This window comes from Panthera uncia, assembly GCF_023721935.1.
Source record: "Panthera uncia isolate 11264 chromosome A3 unlocalized genomic scaffold, Puncia_PCG_1.0 HiC_scaffold_11, whole genome shotgun sequence".
NCBI lineage: Eukaryota > Metazoa > Chordata > Mammalia > Carnivora > Felidae > Panthera > Panthera uncia.
The window spans coordinates 72432288-72455618 of record NW_026057578.1 but is presented as its reverse complement, the minus strand read 5'-3'; the positions used below and the strand labels follow the sequence as shown (position 1 = coordinate 72455618).

The 23331-nt window shown below is 35.7% G+C and overlaps 1 protein-coding gene across 3 annotated transcripts in view; it reads left to right on the top strand.

The window, feature by feature from the left end:
- Positions 1–23331, top strand: part of PPP4R3B (protein phosphatase 4 regulatory subunit 3B) — a 65018-nt gene that overhangs the window by 5646 nt on the left and 36041 nt on the right. For all 3 annotated transcript variants that reach the window (XM_049651494.1, XM_049651495.1, XM_049651493.1), the window contains exons 3-6: positions 6316–6414; positions 14619–15242; positions 21488–21565; positions 22859–22975. In XM_049651494.1, coding sequence (XP_049507451.1) covers positions 6316–6414; positions 14619–15242; positions 21488–21565; positions 22859–22975 — 918 coding nt within the window. The remainder of the gene's footprint in view (positions 1–6315; positions 6415–14618; positions 15243–21487; positions 21566–22858; positions 22976–23331) is intronic.

The following is a 23331-nucleotide window of genomic DNA, read 5'->3' as shown; positions in this document are numbered from 1 at the left end:
AACTATTTTGGGTAGATAATACAGTCACATCGTTAAAAATTCAGAAAGTATTTGGTGAAGTCTCTCCCACCCTGGACTCCATCCATATGCTTTCCGTTGCTAGAGGCCACCAGTGTTACCAGTTTCTTGCATATCTTCCTAGAGGTCTTATGCATGTGTGAATGAGTAGGCATGCAATCACATATATATTTTCCCCTTTACTGGCATAATTGGTAGCATACTATATACTGTTTTATACCTTCTCTCCCCCCGACTTAGGCTTTGAAATGATGATAAGATAATTGTAGGGGCGCCTGGGTGGCTCAGTTGGTTAAGCGGCCGACTTCGGCTCAGGTCATGATCTTGCGGTCCGTGAGTTCAAGCCCCGCGTCGGGCTCTGTGCTGACAGCTCAGAGCCTGGAGCCTGTTTCAGATTCTGTGTCTCCCTCTCTCTGACCCTCCCCCGTTCATGCTTTGTCTCTCTCTGTCTCAAAAATAAATAAACGTTAAAAAAAAAATTTTTTTTTTTTAAAAAAGATAATTGTAAATGTCTTAAAATGAACAACTGAACTAGAGACAGTAAGAGTTGGTATGAAAGATTCTAATTTGAGAATCATTGCTACTTTTAGCTGTAAGAGGGGACCTCTTTCAAGGGAGTAGATAGAAATCGAGAAAAGAATAAAGCATAAGACCAAGCCTTGTTGAATTGTCCACATTTATTCATTCATCCAATAATACTTGGTTGAGTGCTGCTTATGGGTTTGTAACTAACTGGTTTATATTTTTAAAGTGCATTTGAAAGTTTTTGAAAATTTGCAGCAGAGCAGTGACATGATCCAAACTAAAGCAAAAATGTGTGGAATTGAAGAGGTGCAATAACTGGGAGAGTAGTTGAGAGATTACAATATAATTCAAGCAAGAGATAATGTTGAATCAGGTTAGAGTAATGTCAGTTGACATAGAAAGAGGTGGATGGGTTTGAGATACATATTGAAGATAGAATTGACAGGGTATGCTGCTGGGTTAGGTGTTTGGTAATTAGGAAGAAGATCTAGTTAAGGGGAAGAATACGCAATTGGAAGAGTAGAAAATCAGAAAAATGTGTTGTCTTGAAACCAAGGGAGAATAGAATTTTGGTAACAAAAGGAGAGTCAATGAATGGCTGTTCATATCCTGCAAGTGAAAGATTGAGACTATTTCTAGGTTGTAGTTAGAAGAACATCTGTGCTAAAGGTAGAGGTGATAGGTCCCTGGGTGGCTCAGTTGGTTAAGCATCCACCTTCGGCTCAGGTCATGATCTCAGTTAGTGGGTTTGAACCCCACATCAGGCTCTCTGCTGACAGTTCTAAGAGCCTGGAGCCTGCTTCAGACCCTGTATCTCCCTCTCTTTCTGCCCTTTCACTCACACTCTCTTTCTCTCTCTCTCAAAAATAAACATTAAAATTTTTTTTTAAAGTTAGAGGTGAGGGGCGCCTGGGTGACTCAGTTAAGCGTCCAACTTTGGCTCAGGTCATGATCTCACGGTCCGTGAGTTTGAGCCCCGCGTTGGACTCTGTGCTGACAGCTCAGCTCCTGGCGCCTGCTTCAGATTCTGTGTCCTCCTCTCTCTGCCCCACCCCTGCTTGAACTGTGTCTCTTTCAAAAATGAAAAAACATTAAAAAAAGGTTTTTTTAAATGTAGAGGTGAAAATTGTCACAATGTATCTCTTAGTTGGCAAAATAAACCAGTAAAATTAGGGATTTGGGGTTTTACCTGAGAGGCACTGTGGGGAATAGACTAAGGTAAGGAGTATAGTATATAATGTAAGGGATATTTCTATAATATTGAATGCTGAGTTAAGATAGTAGCATGAATGTGTAATGAATAGAGCCCACTCTGGCTATAGATCAGGAGCACAAGTGGAGGACATGAATTACTATGTTGGAAAGATTGGGCAGTCATGAGTACAGGTATATTCTAGGTGGTGGTGGTTTGGAACGAGACTAAGGAATCCTTGGAAATCAGATGGAGAGGGATTTTATATAGAGGTTCGGACAGGTAACCTACATAAATATAATGCTGCAGGGCAAAAGGTTGGGAAGCAAGTTGTTAAGAACTTTGTGTTCTTTTAGAATTGTTCACGTTTTTTATGGGGCATAGTATCAAGGACATGAATAAGGTATTTATTTCATTATAATTTTGAGCAGATTTTCTCTGAATCTTATCTTTTAAATGGAGGTACTACCTACATCATGTAATAGTTGTGAATTAATGTATAAAAAATGCTTTAGCATAGTATCTCACACATAAGCTCAATGAAAGACCTATAGTCATAATAATCTCATCATAATCCTCTTTTCCAATGAGGAAAGAAGAATCAAAGGGGTTAAATACTTTGCTGAAAGTCACAGAAATAGCGGACAGTGAAACTGTGAGTGATGCCCAGGTCCTAATTCTAGTCTGGGGTTATTCCCATTATATCCAAATATATCACAGATTTTAGGAAGATTTTAGTACTGTTTTTTAGCAGCGTCATCATGTGTACCTTGGACTATATGTTATATATACGAAAGTATAGTTTAAAAATCCATCTCAGAACAAGTTAGGGTCAACTACTGTTAGGAACTACTAGAGAGCTAGATGTTATGTTGCACTATATGTCTGGTTAATCTCACTCATTTTCAGACTTCTAAATTGATTTTAAATCTGCAAATTGAATTCTCCAAATCTGGTATTTCTATTCTCCTTTTTCTTAAAAAATAACGTTCCTTTTGAAAAACTTCAGCTCTGTGTATATTGAATTTTGTCATAGCTGTTGGGGCAAAGATAGGGTTAGTCTGACAAGCAATAGGATCTCAAATATTTCATGAGCAGAGTTTATTCATGTTAATGTACTGGGGAGGAAAACAAACCAATAATCCATTGGTTTGTTAGACTGTTTTAAATGTGTCACAAATGCCTTTGTGAATATAATGTAAAAACTGATAATCCTTTCCCTAGAAAAGATGTTAAGCACCAAGTTTTAGAATTCTAAAGTGTCATTTAGGCCTTGGATTATTAAGAAATTTTGGCTTAAACAATATTCACCTCAAGAATGTGTTTTTAATATTTAAGATTGAAAATGAGCATTTCTCGTAAAACAACATTGTGAAAATCTGATTCAGTAAATGCTAAATTGTCAAGCTTTTCTAGCTCATGTCTTATTTCCATCTTGGCTTAGACATAATCACCTTTCTTATTTTTTTAAAGGACCAAACCAAGTATAACCGACTTTTTCTGTTCTCCCTGAAGGCTCATTTTAAATCTGATTTCCATAGGGACATAGTGGTGACTAAATGTTTCGTTGGTAGAGGAAAACTCTAAGCTTCTCTTGGTTTAAACAGGCATTAATAATGTCCCAAAGATATGTGTGCTACACAAAAATGAGCAAAACCTAGAACACAAAGAGCACAGCGGTTGAAAACAGACGTTATTACAAAAATTGAACATGACTTTTTGGATGTGGGAGACTTTTTGGATATGTGGAAAACTCTGCCATTTAACATTTTGTATTTTATTTTAACTAGTCTCGTGCCAGCCTTGTGCTCTCTCACCTACGAGCTTTTACTGTGATACTCAAAACAAGCAGTTCTAAGAAGTACTTCTTACGGTTATTTTTTGACTGAGATAGTAGGGTTCTGGGAGGGGAAGAAGGAAGGATGGGATTTGCTACTCACTTTGAGTAGATTTCATACAGCTAGAAGGTTCCTGCTGTGATAGCAGTTTCCCATCTTCTGTCAGCCAACCAGAGATACACTTAGGCGCTTAGGTGATGTTTTCAAATTTGACTTATCAAAAGAATAACCTGAGGCCCTTCTTCAAAATAGGGATTCTTGGGATTCACCCAGACCTGTTCCCGAGGGAGAAGCATGGGAGTCTGAATTTTTAACCATCTCTCAATGTCAGTCCTCTTTACATTGAAAAAGGATTCTGAATATAAATCCCATTTAGTTTCTGGGTTTTGCCTGGCTTGGGGAACAAACAAACAAGAAAATGATGGTGAAGAAGGGGACTCAATTAATTACCTTAAATCAGACTTCATTGCTTACCTAGACTTTCTTTCAGAAGATAGATTGAAACCAAATTGGAAAGGGCCTTAGATACCTGGATAAAGGATTTTGGATTTTATCCTGTTGTACTAGTGATCTCCAAAATGAATGTACATTATAAAGTTTGGAAATTTAAGAAGAAACCTGTTTATATATTTTAATCAAAAGAAACTAAGTTTTGCTAATATTTGATAAGTGGTCAGAAGTAAAAAATATATGTAGAGATACCTTTTAAGGGTAACACTTCCATGAAAAGTGTCCCGTAACTACTGTGAATTATAGTAGCCGGTATGCACAGATGTTTTTATTTACGAATTTAAACTGACGTGTAACCCTAACAAAATGAACACATGTCGTAAAAAGGGTTGAAAACAGTGATAAAAGTGCAAATTAACATGATAATGGTAAAGCTAACATTTATACTCTTAGTTTAATCTGTGAGCCGGGTGACAATGCAGAAACAGTGGTAAATAGATCTCACAAGAAGTCGCCCCTCCCCCAAAATTCAGAATTATTAAAAGGGTGACATTAAATAGGAGCTTGTATCTATTGTCATTTGTGGGTTTACTGTGCTCTAGGTACATACTGGGTCTTAAAATGTTAACTAATAATGGTATGGAACCATAACCGTTCAAACATTTAAAAATACTGCTTATTTTATCTTTATTTAAGGCTTTTTATTTCTGTTTTACTGTATATTTTGTAAAGTATTGGTTTGCTGATACTGTATTTCTGAATATAATGGTTAAGTAATTTGAGAGACACAAAAAAGTTTTGGAGATCATTGTTCATGAAGCTGTTTTGAGGAGAGCTCTAAGAAGTTGACTTGGGTTGAGGAAAGTACATGGAGCCTGAATGTGTGTCCTAGTGCTTTAACCAGAGGAGCTCTGTCTTTATCTTTTTCTACGTAAAGATTCTTAGTAAAATTTTGTTTGTAAAAAGAGTTCTGCTGGATTTTTTAAAATATTTCAAAACCTCTTTTGTATATGGTGGGAGCCACAGAAGGTTTTTACATGAAAGGAGTCACATGATGAAATTTTAGAATACCTGGTGGCAAATTTGACTTCCAGGAAGTATAGCTAGGCAGAAGCGAGAACACAGCTTTCCAGCTGTTCTTCTTACCTGATCACACAACAGAAAACCTAAGGCCTGGGTTAGTTGAAGGATATTTTCACTTACAGATTAGAGCTATCAAAATATTGAAGTGTTTTCATTCTGAAGACTTTGTAAATCTGCAGCTTACTTTGAGTTTTACATTTTTTTCATATCATAATCAGAAGTATTAGGTGAATAATTCTTAATTATAAGGTATTTTTGTACATTATATACTTGACAATTGGGATATAAACTCATGTATTTTTTCAAGTGTGTATTTTCTAAAAATCAAAGTTTTAGCCATATTAAACTTCAATTATTATATATCTTTTAAAAATTGGCATTTCATTTCAGTGTTGCGTTATGATTTTTGTGTTTAAATTTGTCCATGTTTTAATTTAAACCCAAACTTTAGTTTTAATAAAGGGGTTGACAGCTTTTTCCAAAAAGTGTAATTAACTTTTTGGTAGGTATACAATTAAGAACATTTGTAGAAAAACACCTAACCCTGGGGTTCTTAATTTTTTTACAACCTAAGCTGCTGAAATAGGTGCTAGACTTATTAACAGTAAGAAACAACTTATTGGTAGGACTTAGAGTATCTTCATTTCATCATTGTTTTGAATTCCTTCATATCCTGAAGGCTTTTCCAGATTCAGGAGAGGGGGGCAAAAATAGAAAGGGTTAAACTAAATTGTTCTCAGCTATTAGTCAGTCTGCTTGCAACCAGTTGACAACCAGGTTAAAGGAAAAGATAAAGTTGTAGGTGGTAGGTGGTTAGTGGGTGAAATAGCTGACTTTCTAGAAACCAAAGATGTAGATGATTAGAGTGTCTACATTACAGTTTGGCCAAAAATGGCTAGACTTTCTGTTAAACATGATCTTAGTACATGAACCAGATTGCTAACCCGTTTTAATATTTTTTGTTTTAGAAAATTGCTCAATATCATTTTAGTACCAAAGCTATTCCATTGCCAGTATATTACTAAAGTTTCAAAGGATAACAAAATACAGTTACATGATGTCAATTGAGTATGCATTATTTGCACTTATCAGAGAGCATTTGTCATCGCTGTACTGTTTCCTGTCCTCTTGATTTCTGTTTATACTTCGTAGTTATTTCTTTTCTAGCTTTTCTAGTATGGTGATGTAGAAATCTTTGTTTTTAAACAGGATACATTAATTGTTTGGTCAGAGGCTGAGAACTATGATCTGGCTCTAAGTTTTCAGGAAAAAGCTGGCTGCGATGAGATTTGGGAAAAAATCTGTCAGGTAAGGTTTTTTTGTTGTTGTTGTTGTTTTTTAATAATGTTTAACTTAAGTGTGCATTTTTTATTTTTTTTTCTTGTTACCTGAAGATATATATTAGAATGTGGAGAGAGGCGCCTGGGTGGCTCAGTTGGTAAGCCTCCAACTCTTGATTTAGGCTTGGGTCATGATCTCATGGTTTGTGAGATTGAGCCCCATGTTGGGCTCTGCGCTGACAGAGCAAAAAGCCTACTTAGGATTCTGTCTCTGCCTCTCTCTCTGCCTTCCCCCCTTCCGCACTATCCCTCTCTCTCTGTTTCTTAAAATAAATAAATAAACTTTTTAAAAAATGTGGAGAGAGAATGTTTTACCACTTTAGATTTTTATAGTATATATTCATAATAAAAGGTCAGGATATTTTAAAAAACAAAAAAAAGATTAATTATGCTCTAAATCCTTGAGGTTTTTCCTTAATATTTGGTCACCTGTTTGCCTAATGTTTATGAATACTGTGTGCCAGACACTAATCATCAAAAGTGCTCATATCTTCTGGGGTGCCTGGATAGTTCAGTTGGTTAAGCATTCAACTCTTGTTCTCAGCGTTGTGAGTTAAGCCCTGAGTTGGGCTTCCTGCTGGGCATGAAATTTACTTTAAAAATGTAAAAAAAAAAGGGGGCGCCTAGGTGGCTCAGGTCATGATCTCCTGGTCTGTGGTTTGGAGCCCCGCGTTGGACTGTGCTGATGATACTTCAGAGCCTGGAGCATGCTTCAGATTCTGTTTCTCCTTCTTTCTGCCCTCCCCCCCCCCCACACCCCCCCCCCCCCCCGTACTCTCTCTCTCTCTCAAAAATAAATAAAGATTAAAAGTATTTTTTAAAAATTAAAGAAGGCAACAAAAGTGTTCATGACTTCAGTTCTTAAAGAGCTTACAGTATAGCAGAATATAAGAGGTGATAACTCTCAGGTAACTGGAGCTTATTTTAATTAAGTTTTTATTTTAGAAGTTTCATATTTGCAGAAAATATGAGTAGAAAATACAGTTTCTATGTACTCCCCTCCCTAACACCTTCTCGCACACTTTCTCCCATTAATAGTCTCTTATACTAGGATACAGTAGTCACAATTAATGAGCAAATATTCATACATTATTATTCATTATTATTAGTCATACATTTATTAGCTAAAGGCCATACTGTATTCAGATTTCTGTTTTCTCTTCCAAGATCCCATTCAAGATACCACATTACATTTAGTAATTATGTCTCCTTAAGCAAACTAGTCTCTAATATCTGGTAACTGGAATTTTAAGTTAATCATAACATTAATTTTAACTACTATTCTGTAAATGGAATCACTGTGTTTTAGTGGTTGCCTAGCATAATACTCTCTTACAGTGTTTTTTATCTATTGTCATTTTCACTTCTATCAGCTTTTCATTCTAGTGATTCTGATCCCTGAAGGTTCTTAAGTTAGTTTATGCATCTGACCACAGTCATTTTTTTCCTTAGTCCTCCTAGGAACAGTGCCACACAGCGCAATAAAGTAGCCCAAGAAAGTATAATGTGAATCTTCCCATTCCATATAAAGCTTATTTGACGGATGGCTCTGGGTCACAAAGCTAAACTGGAATTAGAGGGTTTGTTTCTTTCCACCTCATATTTAACTATGTGTGTATCATGTATTACGGGAGCATTATTAGTATATGGTTTTAAATAGAACTTCCATTGATGAATAGAGGAAAACACTGCTAAATATGATTTTTGCTTTAATTTGTAAAATATACATAAGAATATAATCCAGATTGGTTTGCTACTATTTTGCTGTCATGGTTTCCCATTTTTAAACCTATAGATGGTGATGATGAGAAGGTCCTAATATTTACCTTTTTTTTCTTGTGTGCGCTCCATAGATTGAGATTGAATTTTATGTTTGCAAAGTTTTCTTTGAAGTGAAATGTAAGACCTAAAAATGACCTCTATTGCAGACTTAGACATATGCAGTCCACTAATATTTGCTGCTCTGTTCTAGATTCAATAAATTTGAATCCTGCAAGCACTCATCCACAAAAATGGAGGAAAAAACTGATCCATAAAAATAATGAAAGCATAACAAAGGATATTAAACTTTCAAAATAAAAGGACAAGATTACTTTTCTATAACATTTATAACACCGTTCAGAATATTAATAGTATATAAAAACTAACCTTTTTACTATAAATTCCTGAAAAGTGGTATTTTGTATTCTCCCTCCTCCAGTATACCAGCATGGCACCTGGCACATGTTATGTGTGTACTCCATACATATTTAAAGAATAAGTGAATAAAATAGAAGGTAAACATCTTCTTTAGAACTAGAATGTTGAATTACATTTCTTCTAGAACATAAATTTGTGTGGTAGATAATATTTACCAGTGATCATCACGTTAGGTTATGCCTACTCCATTTCTCCCCTCCCCTCACCTCAGAATGTACTGTATAATATATGTTTCTGGATATATGTGTATTCTTAAAGACTTTGTACATTTGTCCTAGAAATTTTTGCTGAAATTTATTTCTTACTGTTTTCACTCATGCAGTTCAGGAGGTCTCTCGACCAGGCAGGTTCACTAATTCACTAGAAAGACTCACAGAACTCCACAAAGCTGTTACATTCATCATTACAGTTTATTACAACAAAGTGATATAGATTAAAATTACCAGTAGGAAAAGGCACATAGGGCGGGGTCTAGGCATGAACTTCCAGTTTTCTTTTTTAGGATACTTAGGCAGACAGCACTTTCTTCTCCCTGCACTGATGTGTGGCAACCTGCACATAGTATCGCTGACCTGAACAGCTTACCTAAACCTTTGTGTCCAGCATTTTTATTGGGTGTTATTCCTATAAGCAGGCTGACTGCCCTGTGGCAGACTTTAGTTTCCAGCACCTCCAGAGGTTGAGCTGATACTACGTGGCCCAAGACTTCCACTATAAACCACCTAGTTACCCACACAGGGCATATCTGGCATAGCCCAAGGCTCCCAGGTACACATCAAACAGGATATTCAGAGTGCTTAGAGATTACCTCTTAGGAGCTAGGCAAGGGCCAGATCCCTTTAGGCAAGACTAATCCTTGATTGCAAAGGACACCCCTTGGTCCATTGCCAAGACTCTCTCAACAAAATGATCATATTTCTCTAAATGTCTGTATTTAGTATAGCATTTATATGACAGAGCAACTATCAATATGAATATGCCTAGTATTTGGAGGAGCAGTCCTGGAGTAGAGCTGGATTTAAGAAACAACTAATTTGTCTGATAAAGCCATGATTTACCTTTTATATTTTTATACTGATTTGATTACTCATTTTCCTCCTTGATCTGTAAGTTGTACCTTATGATATACTTGTACAGGAGTGTTTCACATAGAAATTAACTGGTGGTTTACAAAATCCATTTCTTCCTCCTGCCAGTCATTTTCTATCAGCATTCATGTTGAGCAGCCTTTAACTCAGTCTCCCAATACATTTGATCATTAATACTAATTTTACCATGAGGCTTATGTACATAGGGTAGTTGGATCAACAATGCTAGTATTACACCATATTGTGGTATGGTAGTAGATGTATCTGAAAAGTACAAGTCTGGCACGTTACTAGCCAGACTGTACAATTGGTCACTAACAATTGTTTCAGTGTATCATTATATTATATGACAAAATGTCTCCCAGAGTGGTGTAACTCATCAGGTTTAATTACAGGCCTCCATTCAACTTTGTCAAGTCCCAAGAATAGGTGATCTTGGCAAACATATGGTTTTTACCCTTCCAGGCATCTGATAAAATTGAGCTAAGAGAATATCATCTCTTGCTCTGATCCTTTCTTGAGGCACTAGTATTAATATTGGATGCTTCTTGTTGCTTTACCCATTTATTCATTCCTTTGCCCTTAGTTACTATTTCTTCTACCCATTTGCTAGTGATTTTTACTCATACTTTTCTGCCTTTGGAAACTTCTGCCAAACGCCTTTGGAAGGGGCATTAGATTTGGCCACTCTCCTGGTCCAAGAAGTTTAATTTTTTGCTAAACAACTGAGTTGTACTGTACTTTTTAAATCTATGCATGTTGCTGAATATACAGCTAGTTTATTGCTCCTCATTACTGCATGGTATTCCACAGAACTATATATTTTACTCTTCAGTTCTGAGAGATCATTGCTAACCTTTGAAAAAACAATTTCAACAAAAACATTACACAGTTATTTTTTAACACCTTATAATGAGAAAGTAGAACTCCTCTCTGAAAAGTTTGACGGCTCAGAGAGCAATAAATTATAAGAAGAGCAAAGATAATTTCTGTGTGTGTGTGTGTGTGTGTGTGTGTGTGTGTGTGTGTGTGTATCTTTCAGAAAACATAAAATCAAAAGTGCATATGGAAGTTTTAACCTCAGAAAATGGTAGGATAGGGACATTTTCTTTGAAAGAGATGATAGAAATGAGTGAAGATAAGTTGTAAGATGGAGAAGAAGGATGTTGGGAGTATGTTGAGTACTGGTGATCTCTTTTTCAAAGGAGAAAAGTCTCTCTTCTGAGACTTAAAGGGGAAAGTAATAGTGTTTGACACTTAAAAAGGGGAAAAAATTAAAGCAGCAAATGTAAGGATGTAGGATAGGAGTGTGGAAAAAAACATTTTTGTTGAGAACCCTACTGATAGTGTAAATTTTTTATGCACCCACTCAGCATCGTAGTTGACTGACTTTAAGGATGTTAAGGTTAGATTGTGGGTTTTGTTTTTCTTTTAAAGCTTTTCTTTCCTTTTTTTTTCGTTTTTTGTTTTAATATTTACTCAGAATGAGGAGCAAGAGCAAAGGAGGACCAGAGAGAGAGGGAAAGAGAGAATTTCAAGCAGGCTCCATGCTCAGCACAGAGCCCGATGTAGGGCTTGATCTCACGAACTGTGAGCTCATGACCTGAGCCAAAACCAGAAGTCAGACACCCAACCAAGCTGAGCAACCCCAGATTGTGTTATAGTAACAAAATCCTAAAATAGTGGCTTATCACAACAGTAGTTTGTTTTTCCTTACTGCTATTTGATGAATGAGGGTTAGAGTTGGATAAGAGGGGGCTGTGCTTATCAGAGCCACTCAGAGACCCAGGCTGATAGAGAATTGATTTTGATACTTTCAAGCTAATTGCAATGTGAGAATGACAGGTAGCAAATCAGAACAATGGCTTTTAGAAGGTCTACCCAGAAGTTACACATGACACTTTGCTCACATTTCATTGGCCAAAATAAATCACACAGCTACATACAACTTCATGGAAGCAAAGAACTCATGTGCCACAAAAAGGAGAAAACCAGAAATGCTTAGTGAGCAACACTCTTGATATCCAGACAGATACTTTGATGTATGTGGGATTGACCGATCTGTCTGATATAATCTGTCAGTGAGAGTTAAATTTAGGAGAGAGTCCAGGAAGCTTGTAAGGATAATACTAGATAATGTAGAAACACACTATAGCCTAGTGAATGCTTCTGTAGCTTTGCTTTTGTTCTTAAACATATGCAAACTATTCATTTGCAGTGTAAGTTGAATCCTCCTATTTCCTCTTTTTGTTTTTGTTTTTGTTTTTGTTTTTGTTTTGTTATTGTTCCTACGATTTTATTTTTAAGTAATCTCTACACCCAACTTGGGGCTCAAACTCCCAACCCTGAGATCAAGAGTTGCACACTCCACTGACTGAGCCAGCCAGCCACCCTTCCTCTGATTTCTTCTTATTCTTTCCTTGTAACATCTGATTCTTCTTCCTTCCCTACCTCATGCTCTACTTCTGTTTCTATGGTTACCCTTAGTTACCCTAATACCAAATTTCTGTTTTCTGTCCTATTTTTCCTGAGTAGTAGGCCCACAGATTTAGTTGCCAGCTGGGTATTCAAACACCTCAAACTTAACAAAACTGACCTTTTATTAACCATTCCTCTCCATGCTCCCAGTTTTTGTTAAAGGAGCCATAATCTTCTTAATGACAGATTTAAAACTATAGAGTTATTTGTGGTTCTTCCTCTCTCTTACACCTGTCCCTCATCTGTCTCAACATCACTATCTAAATTCAGTTCTTCATGTAGACTTCAGAATAACACCCTAATTTGTCTTTATTCTCAAATTTATTCCATACAACTGATGCCTTACTTTCTAAAGGACAGTACTGCACATTCACTTCCCTTGACTTTCCATAATCTGGCTTTAGTCTTCATTTCCAGTTTTGCTGTTGGCCATATGCATACCACACATTTCTCTCTCTCCGACTCTATTCCCTTTGTACTTTGGATACCTTTATCCCCATCTGAATCTTACCCATCTTTGAAGGTCCAAATGCCACTGCTTTTATGATTTCTTCTTATATTCTCTCTTCACCACCCCCTTTACTCCCAGGAGTGGGAAGGAATTTCCCTTCCTCTGAATTTCCATGGCATTTTATCTGAACTGCTCTTATGACCTTGTTACTTAAACTTTCTCCTACATTTACGTGTCAGTCTCCCTAAGCCCAGCTCCTCTGTTGAGAACTCAGAAATAAAAGAAGTACGCTCATGCTCTAGGAGAAAAAGTCTCTTATATGCATCAGTATATCTACTTTCTCTAATAAGTCCTTAGATCTTTTTTCATATGTTGCTTTGGTAGATTTGGAAATTTGTGGAGCTTTTTCATCTCAGGATATTTGGATGTTTTGAGGTGAAAAGAGGATAATTGCACTCTTGTGTTAAGAATTAGGAAAAAATTTATGAAGAGTAAAGTTTTTATGTTAAATAGAGTCATTATAGAAATCATTATAGGGGCACCTAGGTGTCTCAGTAGGTTGAGTATCTAACTTCAGCTCAGGTCATGATCTTGCAGTTCAGGAGTTTGAGCCCTGCATCAGGCTCTGTGCTGACAGCTCAGAGCCTGGAGCCTGCTTTGGATTCTGTGTCTCCCTCACTCTTTGCCACTCCCCTGCTTGCATTCTGTCTCTCTCTCTCTCAAAAATAAAACATTAAAAAAAAAATTTTTTTTTAAGGTGTCATTATAGGAAACTTGTCCCAAGTTTGCCATGCTTTTCTTGAGCTATCAACCTGAATCATAAAACAGTTGTTTATTCATTGTGTTTTCTAGATACTAGAACTTGGAGGCTTTTATCACAGATGTTAAATAAATGCCAATTTAAAAAAAAAAATCTTTGTTTTTAATTTTTAAAAATTTTTAATTTTTTTTTATGTTTATTTAATTTTGAGAGAGACAGAGTGCAAGCAGGGAAGGAGCAGAGAGAGAGGGAGACACAGAATCCAAAGCAATCTCCAGGCTCTGATCTGTCAGCACAGAGCCGGTTGCGGGGCTCGAACCCACAAGCTGTGAGATCATGACCTGAGCTGAAGTAGGACGCTTAACCGACTGAGCCACTCAAGTGCCCCAGTATTCTTTGTTTTTTAAAACAATTTCAGGCTCTTAGCAAAAAGCAAGTATTTTTTCAAAAGTGAATTTCAAAATTAATTTGAGGAAATCTTCTCACTCTTGAATATCCAAGAAGTTGGGTTTTAGTTTGGTTTAAACTTAATAGTGTTTTGTCAGGCCAATGGATGGTGCATTAAGAGCCATCCCTAATTTGGGGGCCCCACAGAAGAGTTAACCTTCAGCAGAATTCAAAATTAGTAGATGTAGGGAAGTTATTAAACTGCACATGGTTATTACATAACCTCAAATAAATCAGTGTAATATTAGCTGAAATAAATATATTGTCAGGGGTCAGAGTTAATTAACCTCAAGTTATAAGTTGGGAAATTTAGAGGTGAAATTGAGACTCTTCCAATAATTGACTCTAAACTGGGTGTGTTTTCCCCCTCTAGACTTCACTTTCTTTCTTTTTTTTTTTTTTTTATAATGTTTATTTTTGAAAGAGAGAGAGAGAGAGTGGGCAAGCAGGGAAGGGGCAGAGAGGGAGACCAGAATCCAAAGCAGGCTCCAGGCTCAGCTGTCTGCTAGAACTCTATGCGGACTCAAACTTATGGACCATGAGATCATGACCTGAGCCGAAGTTGGACACTTAACCGATTGAGCCACCCACGTCCCGTGGACTTCATTTTTAATTAATAGTGATTATGTGGCTAATAATGTTTCTTTGCAAGGTATTTTTTACTTAAATCCAGTGGTCAGTGATTTGATTTCCAAAATTTTGAATTCTTTTGTATTTTAAGGTAACCAGCTGTACTTGGATGTTTTTAGGTTCAAGGTAAGGATCCATCAGTGGAAGTCACACAGGACCTCATTGATGAATCAGAAGAAGAACGATTTGAAGAAATGCCTGAAACCAGTCATCTGATTGACCTGCCCACATGTGAACTCAATAAACTTGAAGAGATTGCTGACTTAGTTACCTCAGTTCTCTCCTCACCTATCCGTAGGGAAAAGCTGGCTCTGGCCTTGGAAAACGAAGGCTATATTAAAAAACTACTGCAGCTGTTCCAAGCTTGTGAGAACCTAGAAAACACTGAAGGCTTACATCATTTGTATGAAATTATTAGAGGAATCTTATTCCTAAATAAGGCAACATTGTTTGAAGTAATGTTTTCTGATGAGTGTATCATGGATGTCGTGGGATGCCTTGAATATGACCCTGCTTTGGCTCAGCCAAAAAGGCATAGAGAATTCTTGACCAAAACTGCAAAGTTTAAGGAAGTTATACCAATAACAGACTCTGAATTAAGGCAAAAAATACATCAGACTTACAGGGTACAGTACATTCAGGACATCATTTTGCCTACACCATCCGTTTTTGAAGAGAATTTTCTTTCTACTCTTACATCTTTTATTTTCTTCAACAAAGTTGAGATAGTCAGCATGTTGCAGGTAAGTAAACTAAAGTGTTCTTATATTATTTTAGGTATTCTCCTTAATAGTTAAAGCTGGTGTTCATTACTTTTTGAAAGTTTTCTTTTGTTTACTTTAAATGTACTATTGAGCATAGAAAATAGAGCTTTATCTCTTTTTTTTTTTAAAGTATTTTTTATTTTGAGAGGGAGTGCATTTACTAGTGGAGGGAGGGGCAGAGAGAGAATATCCCAAGCAGGCTCTGCACTGTCATCACAGAGCCTGTCGTGGGGCTCAGTCTCACAAACCATGTGATCACAACCTGAGCCAAAATCAAGAGTTGGATGCTTAATCAGCTGAGCCACCTAGGTGCCCCAAAGGAAAGAATCCTTTCATAATGTGACCTTTTAAATTTTTAAGTGTCCTATCATGTAAATTTTTTTAACTTCATTTTTGCATGCATTTAGAAAATTATAAAATATATATGACAAAATATTCATCATTTTAACCTTTTTTTATGTATACAGTTCATAGCATTAAGTACCTTCTTAGTGTTATGCAACCATCACCATTGTCCATTTCCGGAACTTTTTTATCATCCCAAACCAAAGCAACTGTTTCTAAGATTATTTTTAGTCCATTTTGTGAGATCTAGTTATTATTGGGGGGATAGTACATATGAATGTGTGTGCTTAAAGTTTTCCCAATAATTCAAATGTGTAGTCAGCACATCTAAATTAACATTTGTTAATTTTCAGGAAATGATAACTAGATTATTTGCTGTGTGAGGTTGGTTTTAATCTGTCTCCTTGAGTTGTAAAATAGTTTATACCATGTTTAGCATGTTAATCCTTTATATGCTAACAGTGTAATAAGGAGGAATTTGAAGATTTTCCTTTACTTGTGGTAGTATACTATACCCACAGTTTCCTGCATAACTGTCTTTGTTATGTCCATATCACTGAATAAGTTTCTTGAGCAGCTTCTATATACATAGTGTAGTAGTGGTTCTCAAGTGTGTTCTAGGGGCTCCTAAAGCCCTTTCAGAGTTCTGTGGGGTTTTTCCTTTTCCAACTTCTTGTCAGTGTGAGGTTGTATTTTCTTCTTGTACTTCAAAATATTGTATTGCAACAGATTGAATGTCAAAGAAGATGTGAGAATGTAGTTTTCTTCTATTAAGCCAAACATTACAGAGATTTGCAAAAATGTAAAACAGAGCCACTCTTTTTTCTAAATTTATAAAATTTTTCATAAATATATTTACATAAACTTATATCTTATTTTTAAAACAAATTAGTAAATGTTTTTAAATGTCTCTGTTTTTGTTGTCAGTATTGCCAAACATAATCCACATAATAAAACTCTCTGGGGTACTCCATAAGGTTTAAGAGTTTAAGAGATCCAAACAGTTGAGAGTTTCTGACTTAGTACTTAGCTCTTAGTTGTGAGATTCCGTTTTATGATGTTAACAGTCATCATTCATCTTTCTGTTGTTACTTTACTTTTTGTATAGGGTTTACTTCTTTAGATCATGCTTTCACCTAGCAGTTTTCCTTATTCCACAATAATAAGTATAAGGGAAAATAGACTTATGCATGGGGTTCCATTTGTTATACATGAGACCTGCTTTTTAAAACCGTTTGTTCAGGGTGCCATTTCACTTGCTGACAGAAAAACAGTTACAGTCTCAGGAGTTTGGAAATAGACCTACAGTCAATATAGCTGATGTAAAGAAAAGAACCCAGTGACAGAAGCTTAAGTGCAGAAGCTTTCAAATGACTGCTTTGACATCAGAAGGGGTTCCAAATCCATAATAATAAATCATAAATGCTTTATATACTTAAAAATTATGCAAACTAATCTGTAAGTATTTGAACTCTTTATGTCAGTTTATATATTTTCTCATAGATCTATTTGTAAAGGCTATAATTATATAAATCAAACATAGCTTTAAGAAAAGAAAGTCTTACTCATTTCTGGTCCGTGAGATACATTTATGAAGTAGAGATACTGTGAACTACCTGTTGCATATCTAAGGTTTAGCACTTAGTTATCTCTCCATTTCAGCAGTGATGCTGAATTCTGTTTTCTGTTCTCAACAGTATGTGAAAAGAAAAGAATTACGATTATGGTGAGTGACCTCTAAAGGCTCATTTCCTAAAGCCCACCTCTGAGGTTTCCATGTAGAAATTTTTTGGCTAAGTATTAGATGTTTCCAGATACCCTTCTAGCTCACTAGGATACGTATCTATAGCTTCTTAAATGAGTATTGGCCTACTGTTGTATGAGTTACATAAGCAAGTGCAAATGTAAAGATTGTATCTATCTGGACCAAAATGAGTTAGTGTAAAGGTACATAACATAACTCCTAGCCTAAATTAGGGTAATTAACTGAGAAATTACATGAAAGCACTTACTGTGGTCACTGGCTCCTGGTATGTACTTTAATACATGTTGAGATTCTCTAAAGCTTGATTAGGGCATAAGAGTTTAGTTAACCTGAATTTTCTAGCTAATTGCATATCAAATTCCCGTGTGCCCAGAATTGAAATTTATACTTAAAAATGTTTTTTATGAATTAAATCCCTAAAACCAATAAATTGAGGTTATTTTCACACAGCTACAGATTAAAGTCCTTTTCAAAACAAGAAGTTTTAACTTCCTTCACTAGAAATGATTGAGGATAGGTATCTCAAATGTTAACATTTTAATACATTACATGTTATCTCCACTATTCCATAAATAAGAGTTGAGCTGAACACAAACCCAGTAAAATCAGTGGTTTTATTTCTTGTTTAACATATTTTGTGGATTTCAGCTTACTAAAAAAGAAATTTCTAAACTTTCATCCCACTTACTAAGGAGCTATGGTAAAATCTCTTCATGCCTTTAAGGAAAAATTTACAATAATTCGGTTCTTCATTTTGTTTCAGAAGTTTTTGGATTCATGTAAGAATTTAACATATTACATTTTATCTTACTAGATTTGGCGTAGTCTAGTTTGTGTGTGTGTTTTACTTTGGTTTGTTTCATTACTTTCAACTAGTTAGAAATCTGTCCTGTAGTCTATTTTACATGGTGAGAGTAACAAAAACCAGATCGTGCAGGTGACGTGGATTCTAATAATTTTTTTAAAATGTTTATTTATTTTTGAGAAACAGCACTAGTGGACAAGGGGCAGAGAGCAGGGGACACAGAATCCGAAGCAGGCTCCAGGCTCTGAGCTGTCAGCACAGAGCCCGACACTGGGCTCAAACTCACAGGCTGTGAGATCATGACCTGAGCCTAAGTCGGCCGCTTAACCGACTGAGCCATCTGGGCACCCCCGTGACCTGGATTCTAAATCCATCTCTGTCACTAGCCCTTTGGATAATGTCCACTCTTTGGGCATCAGTCTTTTGAAATTTAAAATTGGACTAGGCAATCTCTGTAATCTCTTAAAGTCTGATCTAATTCCAACTTTCTGTCTTTACATGAGTCTAGTAATGGTGGATGGGTTCTGGGTTTGGGTTTTTTGTTTTTTAACGTTTTATTTATTTTTGAGACAGAGAGAGACAGAGTATGAACAGGGGAGGGGCAGAGAGAGAGGGAGACACAGAATCTGAAACAAGCTCCAGGCTCTGAGCTGTCAGCACAGAGCCCGACACGGGGCTCGAACTCACGGACCGTGAGATCATGACCTGAACTGAAGTCGGATGCTTAACCGACCAAGCCACCCAGGCGCCCCGGGTTTTTTGTTTTTTAAAGTAAACTCTACACCCAATGTGGGCTCAAACTCACGACCCCAGGATTAAGAGTTGCATACTCTACCAGCTGAGCCAGCCAGGTGCCCCCGGGATTTGGGAGTTTTGAGCGCGTGCCTGTTTAATTCAAAGAAAAGTTTGATTCACTTTTTTAAAAAAGGCCCCCTTTTTCCCCATAAGGTTTTGTTGTGTAATTCAAAAAGACAGCCACACACAATTTGACTGAAAATAGTTACAAAGGCTTTTAGGGGTGCCTGGGTAGATCATTCGGTTAAACTTCAGACTCTTGGTTTCTGCTCAGATCATGATCTCATGGTTCGTGGGTTTGAGCCCTGCTTTGGGCTCCACACAGTGCAGAGCCTGCTTGGGATTCTCTCTCTCCCTCTCTTTCTGCCCCTATCCTGCTTGCTCTCTCTCTAAAAATAAACTTAAAAAAAAATTTTTTTTAAACAAAGGCCTTTATGAAAAAGAAGAACTGAAGTGATCTAAAGAGACTAGTTTAATTGGAGAACCAGGTATTTAGGGGGAGACATTACAGTTATAGTTATGAAGCACTTTAAGCTGTCAATTAATTGCTTTTTTACTAGTGCACTGAACAGAGTGCTTTTGTAGAGTATTACAAGAATAAGATTAGAAATCAGAAAAAATATATATACCAGGAATTAGAAAACATTCTCCTAGCAGACGGTAATACTTGAAATTCCCTCCCTAATACATTATGCAGTTCTAGCTTTCAGCACACAAATAATGAATCATGTAAGAAATTGCATTTATCAAAGAAGTGGAACTATTTTCCTATGAAAATATTCTTTAAAAAGTTAAAGATCCTTAGAGAAGAAAGGAGGATTTAATCTGAGAAAGATTCAAGAAGAAAAAAAAATTATAAAAGGTTTAAGTGGAGGTAAATGTGTATTCATTCACCAAAACCTAAAATATTGAGATAAAAAGTATTTAGAAAAAGTGATTTGAGGGATAAGTATAAGATTGCATATGCAGTTGAATTCTCTCAGAAATAGATGAGTCAGGCCATAGTATATAAGGTCTAGAAGTCAGTAAAATAGAGAACAAAACAAACACCATTCTGAGTCAGACTAATGAATGGGTTTGTCTCTCAGTATTCTTTAAGTAACACTGATGGATGGTTAGTGGGAGAGTATGTTACATCTTCTGTGATTGTATCTAGTAGTCTTCATTCATTTTTTTATATATGCTTTATCTTATTTTTTTTAAACTTATTTAAGAGATTGAAACTGCTTCACAGATGATCCAAGCAAAAAGGCAGGTATTTAAGGTACATCCTTAACATGTTATAATTTGATTTTTTTGTCAACCACTAAGTCAGAAATTCTAAGAACATGCTACTTTAATTAAAGTTAATACAAACTGTATTTCATAAAAGTGAATTTTAAAAATAAGTGAAATTTAAAAGCACAATATTTTTTAGCAGATCTTGATGGATCTCCACAAAGTGGATTTCAATATTCATGTCATTTTTTTCTTTAGTAATTTAATAGTGCACTCTTATTGTGGAAAACTAGAAAATAAAGATAAGCAAAAAAATTGCTCATAATCCATCACCAAAAGATAATCACAATTAACATTTTAATGTTTCTCCCTTTTAGACTTTAGACACAAATTTATATTCAAAATAAGATTATACAGTATGTACTATACTGTATTTTTGTTTGTCCTTGTAAACAGTGCTTAGAGAAATTAACATATATCTGCCTTTTAATACCTCAGAGTCATCAGTGTGAAAAGCAATTATTGTAGTGCTTTATCATTTCACTGTGTCCTTGGGGACCACAAGAAAATATAAGCCTGTACCCCAAATAACCCTAAATTATATTTCATGAGTTCTTGTGTTTTAAAAGGTTTTGCAGTCCAGTCTTACTGCTGCCAGAATTCTGTCTCCTTTACTGTTGTCCCTGTGCCGTATTTGTAATTCATTTTTCTAATCTTCAGTGGACCGACAATGAACTCTTCAAACTTGTTTGAATTACATTTAAATTAAGAATAAATAAATAGACCCTGAGAAGGAGCTACAGTGTCTCTCAGTTAAAATGCATGAGTTTGGGGGCACCTGGGTAGCTCAGTCGGTTAAGTATCCAACTTTCCCTCACATCATGATCTAATGGTTCATGAGTTTGAGCTCCACATGGGGTTCTATCCCCCTCTTTCTCTATCCCTCCCCCGTTCGTGCTCAGTCTCTCAAAGATAAATAAATATTTTAAAAAACTAAACTAACCTAAAATAAGTGAGTTTTCATGCATTACCTAGAACAACTGGTTATTTTTGGTCTCCAAATGATTCTTCATAGCTGAGGTTTCTGGTTAAATGAGGTATTAGTGTATGTATAACTAATAATAGGTATAATCAGGGTTGAAAACTATAACATGAATATGCCCTGGAATTTTAAGGTTTATGATGAAACTATTAGGTTTTCAGCTACTTTTATTATAATTTGTGTAAATCATGTAAGTGAATATAACTTTATACTTTTGTTAGACTATTTCATAGTAATTATTTCTTCTCGTGTAGGAAGATGAGAAGTTTCTGTCGGAAGTTTTTGCACAATTAACGGATGAGGCTACAGATGATGATAAACGGCGTGAATTGGTAAGTTATTTATTCTTGAAATTCAAACCTTTATTTTTTTTTAAGTTTATTTATTTTGAGAGAGAAAGTGTGAGTGGGGGAGGGGCAGAGAGGGAGAGAGTAAGAATCCTAAGCAGGCACTGTGCTATCAACACAGAGCTTGATGCAGGGCTCCAACTTGTGAACGATTAGATCATGACCTGAGCCAAAGTTGGACACTTAAACCAACTGAGCCACCCTGGCGCCCCTAAATTCAAACCTTTGAAGTGCACTTACTCTTGGCTAATACAACTTTTAATATTGAATTTGTTAAGAGAGAATTTTTTATATAATTAAGATGAAAAGTACACATTTATTCTATAAAATGATTACTCTCAAAGTTTCTCAAACTTATTGTTTTGTATATTTGCCAGTTTCTTAAAGTATTTTGACGTGTGTTTTTTCCCTCCAGTGAGGGAATTCATGTGCTTAAAAATCCCCAAATAAGATATGGGGTTTATGTTAGGACACAACTACAAACTCATACATTTTTATGGTTGTAGATACATTATAGAATGGCTCTTTTCAAAAAACAAAACAAAAGGTAAGGACAGTACTTCTTGAATACATGAATGATAAGTAATTTGGTTCTTGGAAATGTTTTTTTCTTTTGAATGTATGTATTTTCTGAGATACGAACCATGCTTTGGAGGAAGAGAATAATGATTGCTACTTACCAGCAGTTTGTCATTTTCTTTAAACATTATAATCAGGTACTTGGGTTTTAAAAAGTAATGAGAGATTACAGGTTTAAATTAGCCAAGTCATCTTGGTGTAGGTAATAGCCTACTCAGTTTTCTCATTTATAAAATTAGGCCTTTAAACTCGGGAATCTTTTAATGTCCTTTCCAGTTCTTATAAATGAAATTGTACTTTTGAGAGCTGTCTGAGAACCCAGCTACCATTTATTTTATATAGCATGTTTCTACAAAAATACATGTTCTAATTCAAAATACATACCTTACATGACATTTTTACAACTGAATCATGAATTGAAAATACTATATGTATATTCACTCTCTGAGACTCCACATACAACATGTACACTGTATGCCTTGGGAGAGTTCATCGTTCATTTTGTGGAAATAATGCGAAGCTTAGTTTTAGTGGGATGCTAGTTTTTAAGATGTTCTTTACAGGTTTTGAGGGGCCAAGATACCCTGAAGAGGCAAGGTCCTTCAGAAGGGCATATCATGCTATGGTATATCACATTAAAGTGAGCCCAAGTTTGCTGTTATGTGTGTCAACTTCTCACTATACTTTCTAACATTGCAGGTTAATTTTTTCAAGGAATTTTGTGCATTTTCTCAGACATTACAACCTCAAAACAGGGATGCATTTTTCAAAACTTTGGCAAAATTGGGGATTCTGCCTGCTCTTGAAATTGTAATGGTAATTATCCAACTTCTTTTCATGTTTTTGAAGTTGTGAATTTCTCGTACCTTTATATTACATATGTGAAAGTATTTATTATAGTAATGCATATTGAATTGTATAGTTTAGGTTATGATTCACTTGATAGTGAATTACTACAAATGTGTTCCATCTTCAGATTTTTATTAACTCGAATTTGTAATATTAATATGTAAGCACTTGGATATAATATGGCTTCAAGTGAATTAAAATCCCACGTGTGTTCTCAAGACTATTATCTCTTCTGTAGCAATATTAAGTATGTTTTATAGAAATTTTTAAAATGTCTTTCCTTTTTAGACCAGTGAGAGTAGAGTAAGGGCAGACTGGACCAA